This window comes from Dermacentor andersoni, chromosome 8 (assembly GCF_023375885.2).
Source record: "Dermacentor andersoni chromosome 8, qqDerAnde1_hic_scaffold, whole genome shotgun sequence".
In the NCBI taxonomy this organism is placed as follows: domain Eukaryota; kingdom Metazoa; phylum Arthropoda; class Arachnida; order Ixodida; family Ixodidae; genus Dermacentor; species Dermacentor andersoni.
Genome location: NC_092821.1, coordinates 122797822 through 122813276, shown reverse-complemented (window position 1 = coordinate 122813276; position 15455 = coordinate 122797822). Strand labels below are relative to the sequence as shown.

The 15455-nt window shown below is 45.6% G+C and overlaps 1 protein-coding gene across 1 annotated transcript; it reads right to left on the bottom strand.

Moving 5' to 3' along the window:
• Window positions 1-1024: 1024 nt before the first annotated feature.
• LOC126529035 (lysophosphatidylserine lipase ABHD12-like) lies at window positions 1025-14773 on the bottom strand. The gene is made up of 4 exons (XM_050176639.3): window positions 14640-14773; window positions 10610-10890; window positions 5837-6041; window positions 1025-5367 (listed from the first exon to the last, which is right to left on the bottom strand). The coding sequence occupies exons 2-4, from the start codon at window positions 10888-10890 to the stop codon at window positions 4714-4716; spliced, it is 1140 nt and encodes a 379-aa protein (XP_050032596.2). The 5' UTR covers window positions 14640-14773; the 3' UTR covers window positions 1025-4713.
• Window positions 14774-15455: the final 682 nt, after the last annotated feature.

Below are 15455 nucleotides of genomic sequence, written 5' to 3'. Positions count from 1 at the left end.
TGTCACGGAGTCCTTGCTACTTGAAATCGTGAAACCTGCAGAAATCTTTATGCACAAACTTCAACAACAGCACCTGTCAAAGGCGCTTACAGAACAGGTTCAGTGTACCTCCCATCTTTGTCATTTAAGACTGGTAGCATGCCTTCCCCGTTCTGCGCAGACTGTGGCAAGTGGGTGATAAGAGTCCTTCCGGCATTACACGGTGGAGTGAAATGTATTGCTTGGCGCCATGAGAAGAGGATTTCCGCACGAGTGTGTTGTGGTACATACCGGAGTAATTGTGTACGACTAATGTTTCCAGAAGGCCACCAGAATGGCCAAAGAGAAGTACTGTGCCTTCTAGAGTTTCTTTGAGATAGCGGACTTTCGGTCGTGTGGTAAACTATATTTACACCGTGAAAAAGGTGCCGCAGGCAGATCAGTTGCCAGCATTGACTGCAGCAGGCTAAGTCCACCTGTCCCAACATCACCAACACCGTCCAACTTCCATAGCCCCTGTTGGTGGCGTCATCACCATAGTAGAATATAAAGGCAAGCTAGTTGGCTAGTGATCACAAAAAATGCAGTGTGAACGGTGTCCTTTTATTTGTCCTGTTTCTTTGTTTTTCCTCATAGCCATCACCATGTTTGCTCCACAATGGAAGTCACCGGAAAAGCTCAATTTTTCCCCACCCAGGATTTCTGTATCATAAAAGCTGCCATGCCTCTGTTGGAGTCGCGACGTTGCAAATCCTTTCATGCTTATGCTATAGTTAACGCCATTAAGTCAGCTAATGCGACTTGTTACTTGAGGCACTGTCTCAAGTGATCCTAAATTCTTTTCTCCCTATTAGCCGTACCAGTAGCCTGGTTAAATGGGGCGCTTTTGATTGCGATCAAATTTCTTGGCTGCGATTGGCTACCTTCCACAGCTTGCACAGAGGAGTCAATCATGATCAGGGCTTGACTGCAATATAAGTGTGACCCCCCAGTTACGATAAAGCTGGGAAATAAAATGCTCTGCATCTGAGAAAGACACGAAGCATCACATGTGAGCACTGCCAATACATAAAATTGCAGTGTCCTTTTATTAACTTTTACGAACACGTTGCAAAAATATGTTTTTTTTATTACATACAGGAAGTGTAAACATATTCATTTCACTCGCGGAGTAAACGGGCATTATGCTTGGCACACTCTCCTATAAGGCACTCCTCAAAAATTTGATTAACGCCTATAGCTACCACCACTCCAAGTTTCAATATATCACCAAGTTGACATTCCACCCATGCAGTTAGCGCTCCATCATTTATCATAGGGCTTACATAATGGTGTGAGCTAAGCTGTGCTTGGTAATTAAAAAAAGCAGAAATATTGGTATTCTACTTTTCTGAAACCTTTCGACCAGTTCAGATGAGATTATGCCAGATCCTATCAGCACACAGTACGGTGCCATTGTGTTCTGATAACAGCACCATGAACTGACTGCAATTTGTGAGAAAAAAAAATCTAAATTTGGCAAATCAGTTGTGCGGAATCCCGCAAGGTGGAGGAAGTGTCACGAAAGGGAATATAGTCATCCACCCGAATGTAGCACGAAGCTACAAAGGAAACCCATACGGGTTCCTCGGCAAGGTTGGCTCAGATGGTAGAGCGACTGCCCCGGAAACACATTGGGTCCCAAGTTCGAATTCCGTACCAGGGCAAATTTGTCCTCAACCGTGAAGCTTTCAAAGAAACCCATGTGGGTATCCCTTGTAGCTTCGTGCTACATTCTGGTGGATGACAATTTTCACTTCCAGAATTAAATTTTGTTACCTTTGATTATGCACAAAAGGCTTACATAAAGTTAGCTTAAAGAACACACAAACTGGACAAAGTTATGGTGACTGAATGTACAGCCTTCCAGTGCCTTATATCGGCGAGTAGTAGTGAGATCGGCAATGGTATGTGCAAGTGCACAAAACAACTTCTAAGGTGAACATTTCTGCTATGCTATTTATTCCAGGAGCACATACGTTCCGCCTTACTAGTGCAAACGTCTGCTACGCTATTCATTCCAGGAGTGCATACGCTCTGCCTTTGTTATCTCTCAAGACCCATAGTTCACAGGCAATTCCTCGTACGTGCTGATAAATACACACCCCCCCCTATCGCAATTCTATGGCATATGCATTGGCCCAGTAATATGAAAGAAATATATCGTGTCGCACACGTTTTCTGCTTCACACAGGCTTTTTTTGTCAACAGGACTGCACTGATAACCCAGGAAGGGGGTGTGTTCGCCTAGACCTAACAGCGTAGCAGACGATGCCGGCACCAAAGCGTGCCCTGTATGCGTAAGCATACTATTGCCAATCTCGTCATTTCTTGCCGTTATAACGCGCTGACATGCCACGTGGTCGACGCTTGCACAATTAAAAGAATCTGGGAGGCTGTGCAGTATGGTCCACTGTTAAAGGGAACACTTATTCATTAATAAAGCCAATATAACTGGAACTTTTCTTTGCCTTCATTTAAAAGAAATAGCCGATATAATTTACTGGACATACATTTATACATAAAAAGCTAGTCTGTGAGCTCTTATGCCATATCTCGGTGGTAATCAGATCCACAATGCTCACTTACATGTTCCCTTTAATGTAGACTTGTACATGCAATGTACTCTGCCAGAAACCTGCCAAGGCTCGCATAACATAAAATGGCACAAAAACCAGTTAAAACTAATGGTTGCTAACCACTGCAGAGAGCTCCACGTACAATGCATTTGGGTGCTAACCCAACACTCAAGCAACTTGCCCAAAGACCATCTATGGACTTACATAATCTCTTTCTTTGCCTGTTAGCTAAAAGGAGTACTGACAAAAAATGTGTTTCTGCTTTAATAAGTAGCTAATTACAACAAGCTAATGACCAAGCAATCACGGCACGAAACCTCATTTACTTCAGAGCATGACAGGTAATTTGGAGTGTTTCTTGTAGTGACCAACCCAAGTTTTGGTTCCAGAACGCTACGAGATGGGCGAGAGAAGGAATGTAAACACAGCTGGGCACGTGATCGCAAAAACCTCCGACTTATGCTACGACGCGAACGCAAACGCTGGCACGCAAGCTTCGTGTTGCTAGTTTGTCTACTATGCCTGCACTTGCTTTGCACTATCGTCGCCCTCGTTCTGATCGTCCAGTGGTGACGATTTCCTGCAGGCGGGAGTTGCTGCCGTATTAGACATGGCCAATCACTTTCAATTCGACGCACTAGAAAGCAGCATCTCTGATATTGTGGCCAGCAACAGCGAGGACGAACCTCAAGACTCTCGCATTGGCCACATTCAATAGTCAGTGCAACGAGTCAAGCTGATTGTGTGGGAAATCTGCGGACGCGGCAAAAACTGCCACTTAATGCTTCAGTTGCAGCAACACAGAAAGCGTCCCACTACAAGCAACAACTAAGAGCACATGCAAGCAGCATGGCAGCCAACGAAAATACATGATGTAACGTTTTCTCGGTTATTTACAATCCTTCCTTGATGTCAATGTCGCGAGGCGCCGCATTGTGCAGTTGGCTGCGTGCACATACTTTAAAATTGATTTTAAATGTGTTCTAAGTAATATTTGCCGTTGTAATTTTGCAGACGATGTGTGTGCGCCGACATAAATTGTCCTCACGCATTATCTCCGCTTCAGAATTTTGTGTCAGTACTCCTTTAACGTATGTGTGAGCCGCCCATATGAATATCAACACACCTGAAGATTTCCATGAGCTAGTCTATATTCTGCTTGACGCTGCCACCGGCGGCGGTGGCAGAGTTATGCAAAACCACAACAACGCGTCATTCTTGCAAAAGACTAGTGATCCGAGCAACCCATACTCCTCGCACAACCACAGCTGCACAGGGATGCCAACAAACACAACCCACACAAGCGCTCTTCAGTTTCATGAACAAAAAGTAATAGACACGCCAGTCCGCTGCTACATCCAACACAGCTGCGCACAGACTGTCTGGTGCAAGATACGTAGACTGCATGACAAGGGGAAGCTGCGAAAAGTGAACGGGACCACAAAGGCACTGGTACAACAATGCTACATCTGGTACAACAAACAGAACAGCTGGTCTCCATCATGTCAAACTCGCAATCAAACACTGTTGCATTGGCTTCAAGCCTCTAAACAGTCCACATGTAAGTTGAGAACGGCGGACCTTTTAAGTTATGCCAAAAACTATTCTTTGCCTTCTTGGACTTGGGACTGCAATGCATATGTCATTCAGAAGTTTTCACATGACATCTAGCTTAAGCCCTGTAACATGTCTACGTACAAGTTATGAACAGTAGGCCCCGACTTACTTTCTCTCTCTCTCTTTTTGGACTTGGGCACTCACCTCAGCACGCATCGCACCTGCAATCGAAACACTCGCAAAGAATGCCCTGCTCTAGACTAGTCACCCTGGACCTGATATGAATCGTACTAGTAAAAGAAAGCGATCTGCCTCTGCACACAACGTTAAGTCGCCACCGCTTTGCAAATTCATGAAACTGATCGTGGGCACAGACGTGGCAACCATGCAAGCTCGTGACACTGAGAAGCCAGGAATATTGTATGCGTTTCTCCCACCACGCATTAACAAGATGAGTCAGTGAAAGCACGCTGGTCCCGAATTGGCCATTGCCCCTGCGTTTCCAAAATGCCCGTGGCATCAAGGCATCGCGGAATGCTACTGCCGGCAGGTCGGCACTCTAGGGCCGTATATCGGTGCGGTTGAGGGCAAAGAACTTGGCCACTATGGCAGTCAACTCCGGGTCGCGGTGCAAGTGCTTGTGGCCGTACCCTAACCGGCCATCGTAGGCGTGCAGTAGCAGTGGTCCCGCGCTCGGGTTGCCCTGGCGTGCCTCGCGGAAGGCCTCGTGCAGCGTCTCACCCAATGCGAACGGCACTGTCGCGTCATCACGAGCATGCAGCACCAGCACTGGCAGCTTGGGCGAGACGAAGCGGGCACGGGTGGTGCTGTTGAACTCGACGACGGGGTCGTTTTTGAGGCTCGCAACGAAGGTGAGCTCAAAGTAGGGCAGCCAGCGGTAGGGCAGTGATAGCGGGTGCGTGGCGGCGACACGGTGCAGGGCGTCGAACGGGGCTTCGAGCACGAGACCCGCGGGTGGTGCCTCTCCACGGTGCTGCAGGTCTTCCATAAGGCGTATGGCGACACCTGTGCCGAGCGAGTGGCCCCACACGATCAATGGCCGGCCTGTCGTGCGTGCCTGGAGCCAGCGCAATGCGGTGCGGGAGTCTTGTGCCAGCGCCTCTGCCGATGGTCCCATGGGGCCCGAGCCGGAATCACCATAGCCCCGATAGTCAAGTGCCAGCACATGTGCGTCCAGAGAACCGGTCAGCACCTGCATGCGGCCAAGTGCATCAATGTTCCCCCTGCACTTGCAGCAACGCCAAAGTGACTCCTTGACAAGACGACCTAATTTCCTCAAGAATTCCGACTGAAGATATAAGAGTGATCTCTGGTTGCTTTAGGTCAATTGGATCAGAACCTCTTTTCAACTAAAGCTGCACCTTTCTTGGGAGTGGTAGAAAGGACTGCAAGGAGCATGTTTTTCACGGGTTTGTTCATTGGCTTCAGATCATGTTTAGCTTTCACAAAAAGGTTTCTCACATACTTCCGGAAATTGATGAGTAATTTGCCAAAGACAAAGAAGGAAATGACAGTTACCTAATACCATCATTCTACAAAGAGTGGCCTACTTAGGAATATGGGGTAGAGGGTCACAAACTTGTACCATCTTTTAGGCACCAGTTCTTTACCAAAGATTCATTGAGCATCAACAGGCTTTTCATCCGTGCCCCAGTCCATACCTTGTAGAGGCTAACACGGTGCCCACCAGCACGGGAGCCACCATTTCCATGCAGGTACAGCACTGCGGGTCGCTTGTCGTGTGCGAACCAGTCCTGGTCTAGCTGCTGGCAGCCGAGCCGATCCACGGAGGAAGCCGGTGGAATGTGCCAGGCTCCGAGGCGCAGACCCGCCTCCTCGGAGTCTATGTAGAAGTTGTGTGCACACCTGCAAGCAGGCATAGCCCCGTCACAGCTCTATCGATGTTGCAGCTTTGAGCCTGAAACTTTTTGCAACCACGTTCTTATAATATTAGAACCAACTTCTGTGCAGGCAATAAGATTCCATTATAATTTTGTTAAAGAATGGTGCTTTTTGTCGCTTTTATTTGCCTGCAGAAGTGTCACGTCTATCTTACCGCCAGAATCGCCCGATTAATGGATAAGAATAGAAGTGAATAAAAAGAATTTGGTAGCATATTGCCATGAATACAATGTGACTCCTCCCAATGACTGCTTTCACCAGATTGCGGCTGTCACAAGTTATTGTGCCAGATGCACTCGGTGTATCCAAAATTTTGTGAACGTTGTCACCAACTTGACATAGCGATTGGAAAAAACACACACACACACACAAAGAACACGAAGGAAATAAATGGACTGGGGACAAGTGCAACTAGACCTTCAGCAAGTCCTGTTATGTTGTTGCCAAATTGACGACGCAGGCATGTCTAATCAGATTGCAAATGCAATGTGGATAGTGTTCTAACTTCCCAAATCTATGCAACCACTAGTGATTGTTATGGAATGTACAGTGACGCATGTTGTAAAGGCCAGACTGACTTTAGCTGCGACATTGAACTCGACAAATGACGACCCTGCTCGTTGCTACTATTGTCATTTGAGAGTTGCTTTTCTTTCTGTGCACCCAACAAAATGTTTGATTCTTTATTAATTCCTTCTGGCAGGCTTTCTGCTTTGTCACCCTCACTACACCGTGACATCAACTCTGGCTCGCTAGCTACAAATATCAGTGAGACAAAGTCTGGTACCCAAGTGAGAAAGATGTGCTGGATCCAAGGTGATGCATAGAACATGGCCAACAAAAGCACCACTAAGATCTCTATGGCATGCAACATCGTGTCAGGTCTTGACTCACTAGCTTGCAACAGCGAGCAAGAACTGCTACGCTATCTGATGCTCCTGACCAGCAGTCAAATCCTGGAGAGTGGCAGCCATGGCTTGCACGGTGGATCTTGTGTGCCTTTTGCAGTGCCATCCGTGCAGTCACAATCTTCCTAATTACTTACAGCTGTTCTCTGCGCCTTACTCTGTGCTTAAACAGACTACTCTGTGCTTAAACAGACTTTACACCAGTGATTCACAGACTTCTAGCCTTCACATACTCTTTAAAGAAGCTGCAGGATGATTGTTTACGTTAGAACATAAGTCGTTCGCAGAAAGTTATGTCCCACTGGGGACATCAGACCTCATAAACGTGTTATGTTTCAACCTGACAGTGTTTCATTTCAGGCACTCGCTGTCCGGGATCTGTATGAAAGAATGTGTTGCAAAAAAAATAGGGTACTCGCACGTTATATGCCCTATTAACCCCTTCCATGCCACGCTATTATCCTAACACATAATATACACTATATATTAGTCATCTTTAAGGACCCCAGTTGGCGACACATGTTGCTTCCTCTGCCAGAAGACTATTGCTCCTGCTTGTGCTGCCCCACGGATCTTGTGCTGCCATCTACCGGAAGCACGACAAAGCACCGAAATGAAGCCAGCGTGTCCATGGCATTGCTGGAAAATTAAGTACTGACGACGAGTTGAGCTCATCCTTGGCTGTTTTTACCAGAAATGCGTGGAAAAACAACCCAGCTTGTCCACGGCACAGAAGGAGTTACGCTCACATCAAGTTCTGTTGAAGGCATTCAAGGTTTCAACACATGCTCAACCTTAATCCTATTTGTTCATTTGAAAGAGAGCATAAAAAAATATTCTGCATCGCACAGCTTATTCCAAATGCTTCGCTAGACATTTAAGTGTGATCTTTTGATGGATTATGCTTGCAATTATGTGTTTTTCGAGCCACCGCCTCTTGAGGACTCCTTGAAGTCGGCGGGCCACATTTTTTACAAACGCTGTTCCACACCATGCATAGGTAGGGAACTGCCACACTTAAAAAGAACTTCAACAACGAAGACAAAAAGTAATTCTTTAAAAACAAAGTGTAAGCTGTACTTTCCAGAAGCACCTTGCTAGGGAAACGTGCAGCGTTGTGTCAAGTGGTTCACGTCAGACCTGATGTCATGTCACTCTGGTTCATGCAGATACAAGAGAACTACTCCAGGTCGCTACTGCGGTGGCCAGTTGGCCTCCATACAAGGCCCACCTCACTAGATGCAACCTAGGTTGGCAGAATAAGTGGTCACTTACTCACATTCACACACAAATAGTTCTTTTTTTTTATATGCACCCACTCTCATTCACCAACAATGTATTGAACACTGCAATGACAGATCAATGTGTATGAAAAAGAAGAGGGGCAAGTCGGACAGGACAGGCGCCCACTAGGAACAGTAGTGTTAGTGAAACCTTCCCAATGAACAACAGAGGCACGCATGTGCTGGAGAGCATACACATGTACTTAGCCCAAACTGAGCACTGGTCAAGTAAGAAAGGCAAAAAACTGTTACTCGTGTTTATCACAGTAAACGAATTTATCATACTCGCTTGCGTCCACTCACACGTAATCAGTGTCATGTTCAAACTAACGTAGGCTCTTCACGCAAACTCACACTCAATACTGTGAAGCGAGTGTGAGTGAATATGTGAGTGAGTGCACTAATTAATGATTGCGCTGAACTATAAGTTGCAACTGCCAGCAAAAACTTGCCAAGTGGTCTGGTGCCCACGACTGGCAGCCAAAGTGTTTGCAGCCATGACTTGCGTGGAGCAAGAGGGTTCTCAGCTTGGCTAGTCAGTTTACGTTCGACATGGCAAACAACGCAGCTCATGGGACAGCTGAACGAAACAGGGCAAATGCGCTGCATCCTGTGCATTTACTCGTCACATTTGGCTTATCAGTCATCCCATATGTCTTATCAAGACATACCTGATCTTTTGTCTGGTACACGTCTTGTGTTATTGCATGTCTTATTAGTTTACCATTTGTGCTTCACCTGCGTTCTGTATCGTTACTCTGTGTTTACGCTAGGGTAAGAAGACAGAACCTCGAGCCAATTAGTCCAACTTCAAGCACTGTTCACTATTTGGAAAGACTGGAAGCACTTTGTAGACAATCACAAGGAAGAAGACGGGACAGGCGCAAACTAACAACTGAGGTTTATTCGAGGGAAACACTTAAATATACTATAATATGATATGATATTTAAGTGTTTCCCTCGAATAAACCTCAGTTGTTAGTTTGCACCTGTCCCGTCTTCTTCCTTGTGATCATCTACAAAGCGCTTCCAGTCTTTCCAAATACAATGAACCAGCTTGCCCAACAACGCATCCTGCTAAACTGTTCACTATGTTGTGTGGAGGTGTCCAGGTGCATTTTTTTTCTAGAATGACAGAAAGTTCAGCTAGTTGGCAGGTATTCATGCTAGCGAAAAAAAGAAAGGTAGGCGTGCAGACAAGAACACAAGCAGAGGGATACGGGCAACACAAACGCTGGGGTACGTTTGGCAAGACATGCACGACAACTGATAAGAAAATGTGACAAGTGACCTAACAGGGCCCAGCACAGCGTGGTGCTTGTGTAGTCTGTTTCCCTCTATTCGTGATCGTGTCTGCCCATCAACTTTTTTTTAACTCTGCCGCTTAGTCGCAAACTTCCACGTTACTTTGAGCAGGCATCTACAGCGTACTTTTGTGGAAACCCTTCGCTAGGTAATGCGACCGCAATGTTCAATCACAAGTCTATCGGCCCATGCCAGACCTCTAAAAAAATTGAATCCTGGGTTCTTGCATGCCAAGACCACAATCTGATCATGAAGCACACTGTTGTGGGGGGCTCTAGATTAATTTTGACTGCTGAGGGGTTTTTAATGTGCCACCCAAATCTAAGTACATGAGTGCTTTTTTTTCGTTCACCCCATCAAACTTTGGCCACCGTGGCTGGGATGCAACCTGTGACTGAGTTTGGCCACGATATGCCATAGCCACTATAAGCTACCGTGCCGCAGTGGGTTGGCAGACCTCCATTGAAGTTATTTAAACGAAATAAATACTCAAGAGAGTGCCAGCTTCACTTAGCTATAGCAGGCTTAAAATTAATTTGAAAATGAAAGAAATGCAGGAATTAAAGCAACTCAAAAATTATTTAGGATAAAAGAAGCAAAACTAAAAAAAAAGAAGGATGGAAAGAATTGAGGCAGGAACACAGGGGGAAGATGTAGATGGCAAGAGTGATGTCATCATGGAACCTTGGTGAGAACAGGGAACCCAAGAACAGTAAGTTTAATGAGGATTTAATAAAAATGAGGAAGGCTGGAAGGAAGGGTTGAGAAGAAACTGCAAAGGAACCTAAAGAGATGGCAAAGCAAGCCATGCTTCACAGTGAACATAGTGCAAGTAAAACATCCAAATCAAGCACGCAAGAAAAACGATGCAATACATAATATGGTGACTAGTCTATGCAAAATTTGTGTGGCCAAGTAAAAGTGTCCTTTAAACAGACAGCTTACACGTTCAGTGAAGCCAGATCGCACACTGCTTGTCACACAATGCTAAGAGCAACAAAAATATAGTTGGTTGAGCTGATGACAGATGCCAGACCTGAGGTCGTACGATCGTGGGTCGCTCAGCCGGGGGAAGGGTGGCAGGTTGACGAAGGTCAGAAAGACCGTGTGGCGTCGAATCCAGGGCGATGCGTAGAAGACTGCAGGTGCTATCACCAGCACACCAATGGCTAGCGACACCAGCAGCAACAGAAGCACGGACAGGGTACTTCTCTGCTTCCGTTTCGGGGACACGCGCGTGGGACTCTGGTCCTCCTGCAGTGCCTCCTGTGGCGCTCCGGCCACAGTCGAGGTAGTGGAGCCGCGCCAGCGCAGCATCTGCACATAGCCGGGATTTCTTATGAACTGCACATCTACCAGGATTCTTTACACACTGTGCATTACACATCGTAGCGATCTGCACAGTGTTGGGATTCTTAATGTGCTGCATGTTACGCAGTGAAAATTGCAGTACCTACATATTATTGGGATTATGTGCTGTGCATTACACATCACATATTACACATTGTTGGGACTCCTTATGCAGTGCACATAACACATTGAACACTGCGGCACCTTCACAGTGTCACAGTTCCTTTTGTATACTGCACATTACACAGGGAAAAGTGCAGTGTCTGCACATTGTCAGGATTCCTCATGTGCCAAACACAACATACTGCAACATTCTAGCTGCATAATGTCAGGAATTACTTGTGTACGTAGTGCACATTATGCACGGAACATAGCAGCATGTTCACATTGTCAGGATTCTTTATGTGCTGCATATTAGAGATTGCAACATCTTCACAACGTCAGATTTTGGAGTGTACATTGCACACCGAATATTGCAGCATCTTCGCATTGTTGGGATTTTTTATTCATAGAGTCAGAATACCATAAGCACAACACATCATGCAGTGAAAGTTACGGAATCTTCATAGTTTTATAATTCCTTATGTAGTGCACATTACACAGTGAAAATCAGAGTGTCTGCACATTGTCAAGATGACTTATGCACTGTGCCTTAGGTACTGCATGCTACATAGTGAACATTGCAGCATCTGTCCACTGATGAGATTCCTTATGATCACATTACTTACATTACTCATCACAGTACCTACACAATGTCAGGATTCTGTTGACGCCTTCAAATGGAAATGTCGAGGGACAGCAATGAATGACTATGTATAGAAAGCATGACACTGTAAAAGTGCTGTGAATGCAGGATCGCTGCATGGTCAGTTGCTGAGCATGCTGTTCCAAAACGTGGAATCGTCGCACACATACACCTTAACACAGAGAAGTGCAAAGATGTATTCAAGTTCATTCTGGCGTCTTGTTTCGATTTGCATTATTATTTGTGCAATTGCACATTCATATTTTAGAAGGCACCCTGATGCTTATGCGCGAGTTTCCAACAAATGCAGAAAGTTCCCAATCATGCTGGGCATGCATTATTCAGACTGACAAAGGCTGTCCTCTCCGGTATTCTGGTGCACGCAGTGGCATTTGCCGGATGCTGGTAGCGACATCTTGTGACGCTTTGTCTAACCACAATGCCTCGTAGACAAGTTTCTGTGCTCCTCGAGTGTTCTTGTCGAGGGAACACTTAAAAAGGCACCACATTCACGATTATGATGCTACAAAAAAAATTTACAACCACCGGGAAGTAGAATGCACTTTGTTACTGCAATAATAGCTCTGTGTTTGTTTGGTTGAGCTCTGCGCCACAAAACCCGATTGCTCGCGTTTATGCCTTCTGCTCATCTGGTATTAGGCAAATGCCATTGCATACACCAAAGGACCAGACACGCACAAGCTCTCTAATGTGTGCACAATCATGAGGCTTGAATTCAGAAGGTGCCACATCATCCTTTGCTGCAGGGATTAGCATTTGTCCCCATATGCAATTTATCAGACATGAAACTAGGAAAAATCGAGCGGAAGTTATGAGGACGCTGCAAAAATGCACCTTTTATATTTCGTTACTGACATGCATCCACTTGCAATAGTATATATATCTATGTGTGTGTGTATGTGTGTGCATACACATTAGTACAATCGCTACTAATCAGAAATTAATTAGTGCACTAAAGCTAACCTAGGCTGATGCTTTAGTCCATACAACTGGAAAAATGCACTAGAGTGCGAGAGAATGCTTGTAAATGATGTTTGAATGAATCGGTTTCTGGTTTGTTGCTGCTAAGCAGACAGACGCTTAAATGACTTAATCCGTCCCTCAACAATTCATGTGCCAAATTTTCCCTGTAGTAGAAGCAAGGTCAGCTTGGAAAATTAGGTTTCCTTGAACTATTTAGTTGCATTCAGTGAAATGATATTCTTAAAAAACGAGCTCACGAACAAAAAGAATATTTGCGGTATATCTAAAAAGATGACGTCCTCCATAGAAAATGTTCGAAATTCTTTCGCAAGCTCCTCTTTAAAAAAAAAGATCTTGTCAATGTGGAAGGGGCCATAAGTGTGCCTGAACAAAGTAGGTTGGCATCAGATTGTCTACCATGCAACAAAAATGCCTGATAAGTTCTGATATCCTGGGTGTGCTGAATGATAAGGTAGGCTGCATATCATAGCGCACACCTGATAAGTTCTAATATCTTGGGCTTGCTGAAAGATAAGGTAGGCTGCACATCATAGTGCATTAAACGAGCTCAAAAGAATGCTCGCACCCTGATGTCTTTCATGGAAGTGCACCAGTGATCCAAGCACATATTCATGTTTGGCGTCTACAAGCCAATATGCATATCAAGGGCAGATCGAATGATAAAAATGCTGCCTATAATAATACAAATGCAAGCTACATATTTACTGACGAATTTTGATGCTTGGAAACTGCAGAGAAAGATCTGCGATAATGGCCGCAGAGGAAAGACGTGTCACCAATTAGGCCGTGCAATGCCAAGGGTCATATGTTGAATTTCTATGCACTTCTACAGCAGTTCCTGTTTTTTAAGCTTCTTACAGCACAAAGTGATCTGTCTTCCTGGCAGACGCATTTTCCCACACAAGTGTTCTGTGTGAACACAGCTGACTCCATGCATCTGTTAGGAAATGCAATTTTATGACGCATAGTTCAGTGACTTCGTGCACTTCCCGGGGAGGGGGTCGAGGGAGTGCACAGCGATAAGAGGAGGTTGCTATCGCCACATTAGCTGTCTAAAATGCTAAAAAAAAAAAAAAAATCCGGAAAAGAGCACTGCATGCAGAACTATGTTTTTAATTACAATCATGAGCACCCTGTCGGGATGCCTGGCGCTCCTTGTCACGTACACTGCCTTGAATCACTCCCGTCAATCAAAGCCGTTTCAACGTGCACGATGCACCGAGTCTTGATCGTGCTGAGGAGTTAAAAAAAAAAGGAAGAAGAAAGAGAAAGGAGAAAAAAAAAAAAGAAGTGCAGACGCTTTCTTGCGTACTTCTAGGAGATGCGCAACAGGTGTAGATATATATGTGTATACAGGCCGAATTGTTCGAGTTTCTGGTACAGAATTCGAAGCGCTTACGATCTTTCACGCTTTCTTTTTCGTAATGACGTGATGCGCACATACGTAAACTTGAAACCAGTGCCACGATCGCTTCTTTTTTCGCTCGATCAGCTGGTCGCGATCACGCCAATCGATTAGCGCGACGGCCGGGTGCACAATTACGAGCGGAGTGGAGCAAATTGTGCACGAATGACTTCGCGGATCGCGCAACGCGAGCCCATTGTTTCGCATGCAAACGCGTACAGACGCGAAACAGCGCCGCTGCCTTTATTTTATTTTTTTGCGCAGCCTTTGTCCGACAGCCCCCAGACCTTGATGCAACTCCGCGCTCGGGTGACAGGTCGGTGCGTGACGCAGCGCAAAGAGAACAATCGCTTCTCCTATCTCACGAGGAAGTTGCTCTCGGCTGGTGTTTGACTGCGGTAAGCAGCTTACACCATCGGAGGGGGCGCATAAACGTGGATGACCATTAGAGAGCCAAATCAAGTACACCGCGCGGGTGGCATGGTTAGCGGTGCTCGACTGCAGCGTTCGCCGTGAAGTGACGGTGAAGGAGGGTTCGCGCTCGCGACCCTTTGAACTCACCTTCCCGCAAGCGTCGTCGCCCCGAGGTCAGGGCAGTCGGGCACCGTCTAGAATCGAGGAAAGCGCGTACCGCACTACCTACTGGCAACGCCTCCGCCAGCAGACAACTCTCTCGTCGGCAGCTGTGTGGTGGTGATGATGATAGTCAATCACAGATGGCGTGACGAACGCTACTGGTACAGTTCTAACTCGCTGTACTACTGGTCATAGAGTTAATATAACCAACTCCTATTCACGCATGCAAATGAAAAAGTAGCGCTGCTTCGAAGAAAGAAAAAAAGAAAGATTGATATTATTTGTGATACTTATCTACACTGTTTTATCTTTGTGGATAAGCTTTGGTTGGTATATGGTATGCAGGGCGGTGGAATGTTCGTGATCGTGCATCCGCCGAGTTGCTTCTTTATTCTATGCCGACTCTCTGAAACTCGCCCCTTCTTTAAATGTTATTGCAAGTTTCTGCATCATCCTTGATCAGTTATATTGATGCAGTGATGAAGTATCGGGGAAATGTATTGAGCACGACAGTAGGTCGTGGTATTGAGCTAGTGACAAAGCTCCACGGATGGTATGTTTCATTTTACTTCAGAACAGTTCGGCGATTGTGACAGGATTTACGCCCCATACCAAGTTCGCCCATACCTTGCGGCTCGCAATGCCCAAAAATGAAGACAAAGAACTTCCAAGCAAGCTTTTGTTTCAGCAAAATTGAACTTCTGTTGTTGTTACTTTATGGCCATGGTAGAATTTTAGTTTTATAAAATCGTGCAGGCTCTACAATCTCTATCTTTCGATTATAGCTTACCTATTATAAAA

Bases quoted from the DNA above. Each gene is read 5' to 3' on its own strand.
- LOC126529035 (XM_050176639.3), bottom strand. From the start codon at position 10,890: ATGCTGCGCTGGCGCGGCTCCACTACCTCGACTGTGGCCGGAGCGCCA. The intron at 6,042-10,609 runs GTCTGGCATCTG...GCCTGCTTGCAG, and splicing joins CCACGATCGTACGACCTCAG to GTGTGCACACAACTTCTACA. The intron at 5,368-5,836 runs GTATGGACTGGG...GGCCGCATGCAG, and splicing joins ACCGTGTTAGCCTCTACAAG to GTGCTGACCGGTTCTCTGGA.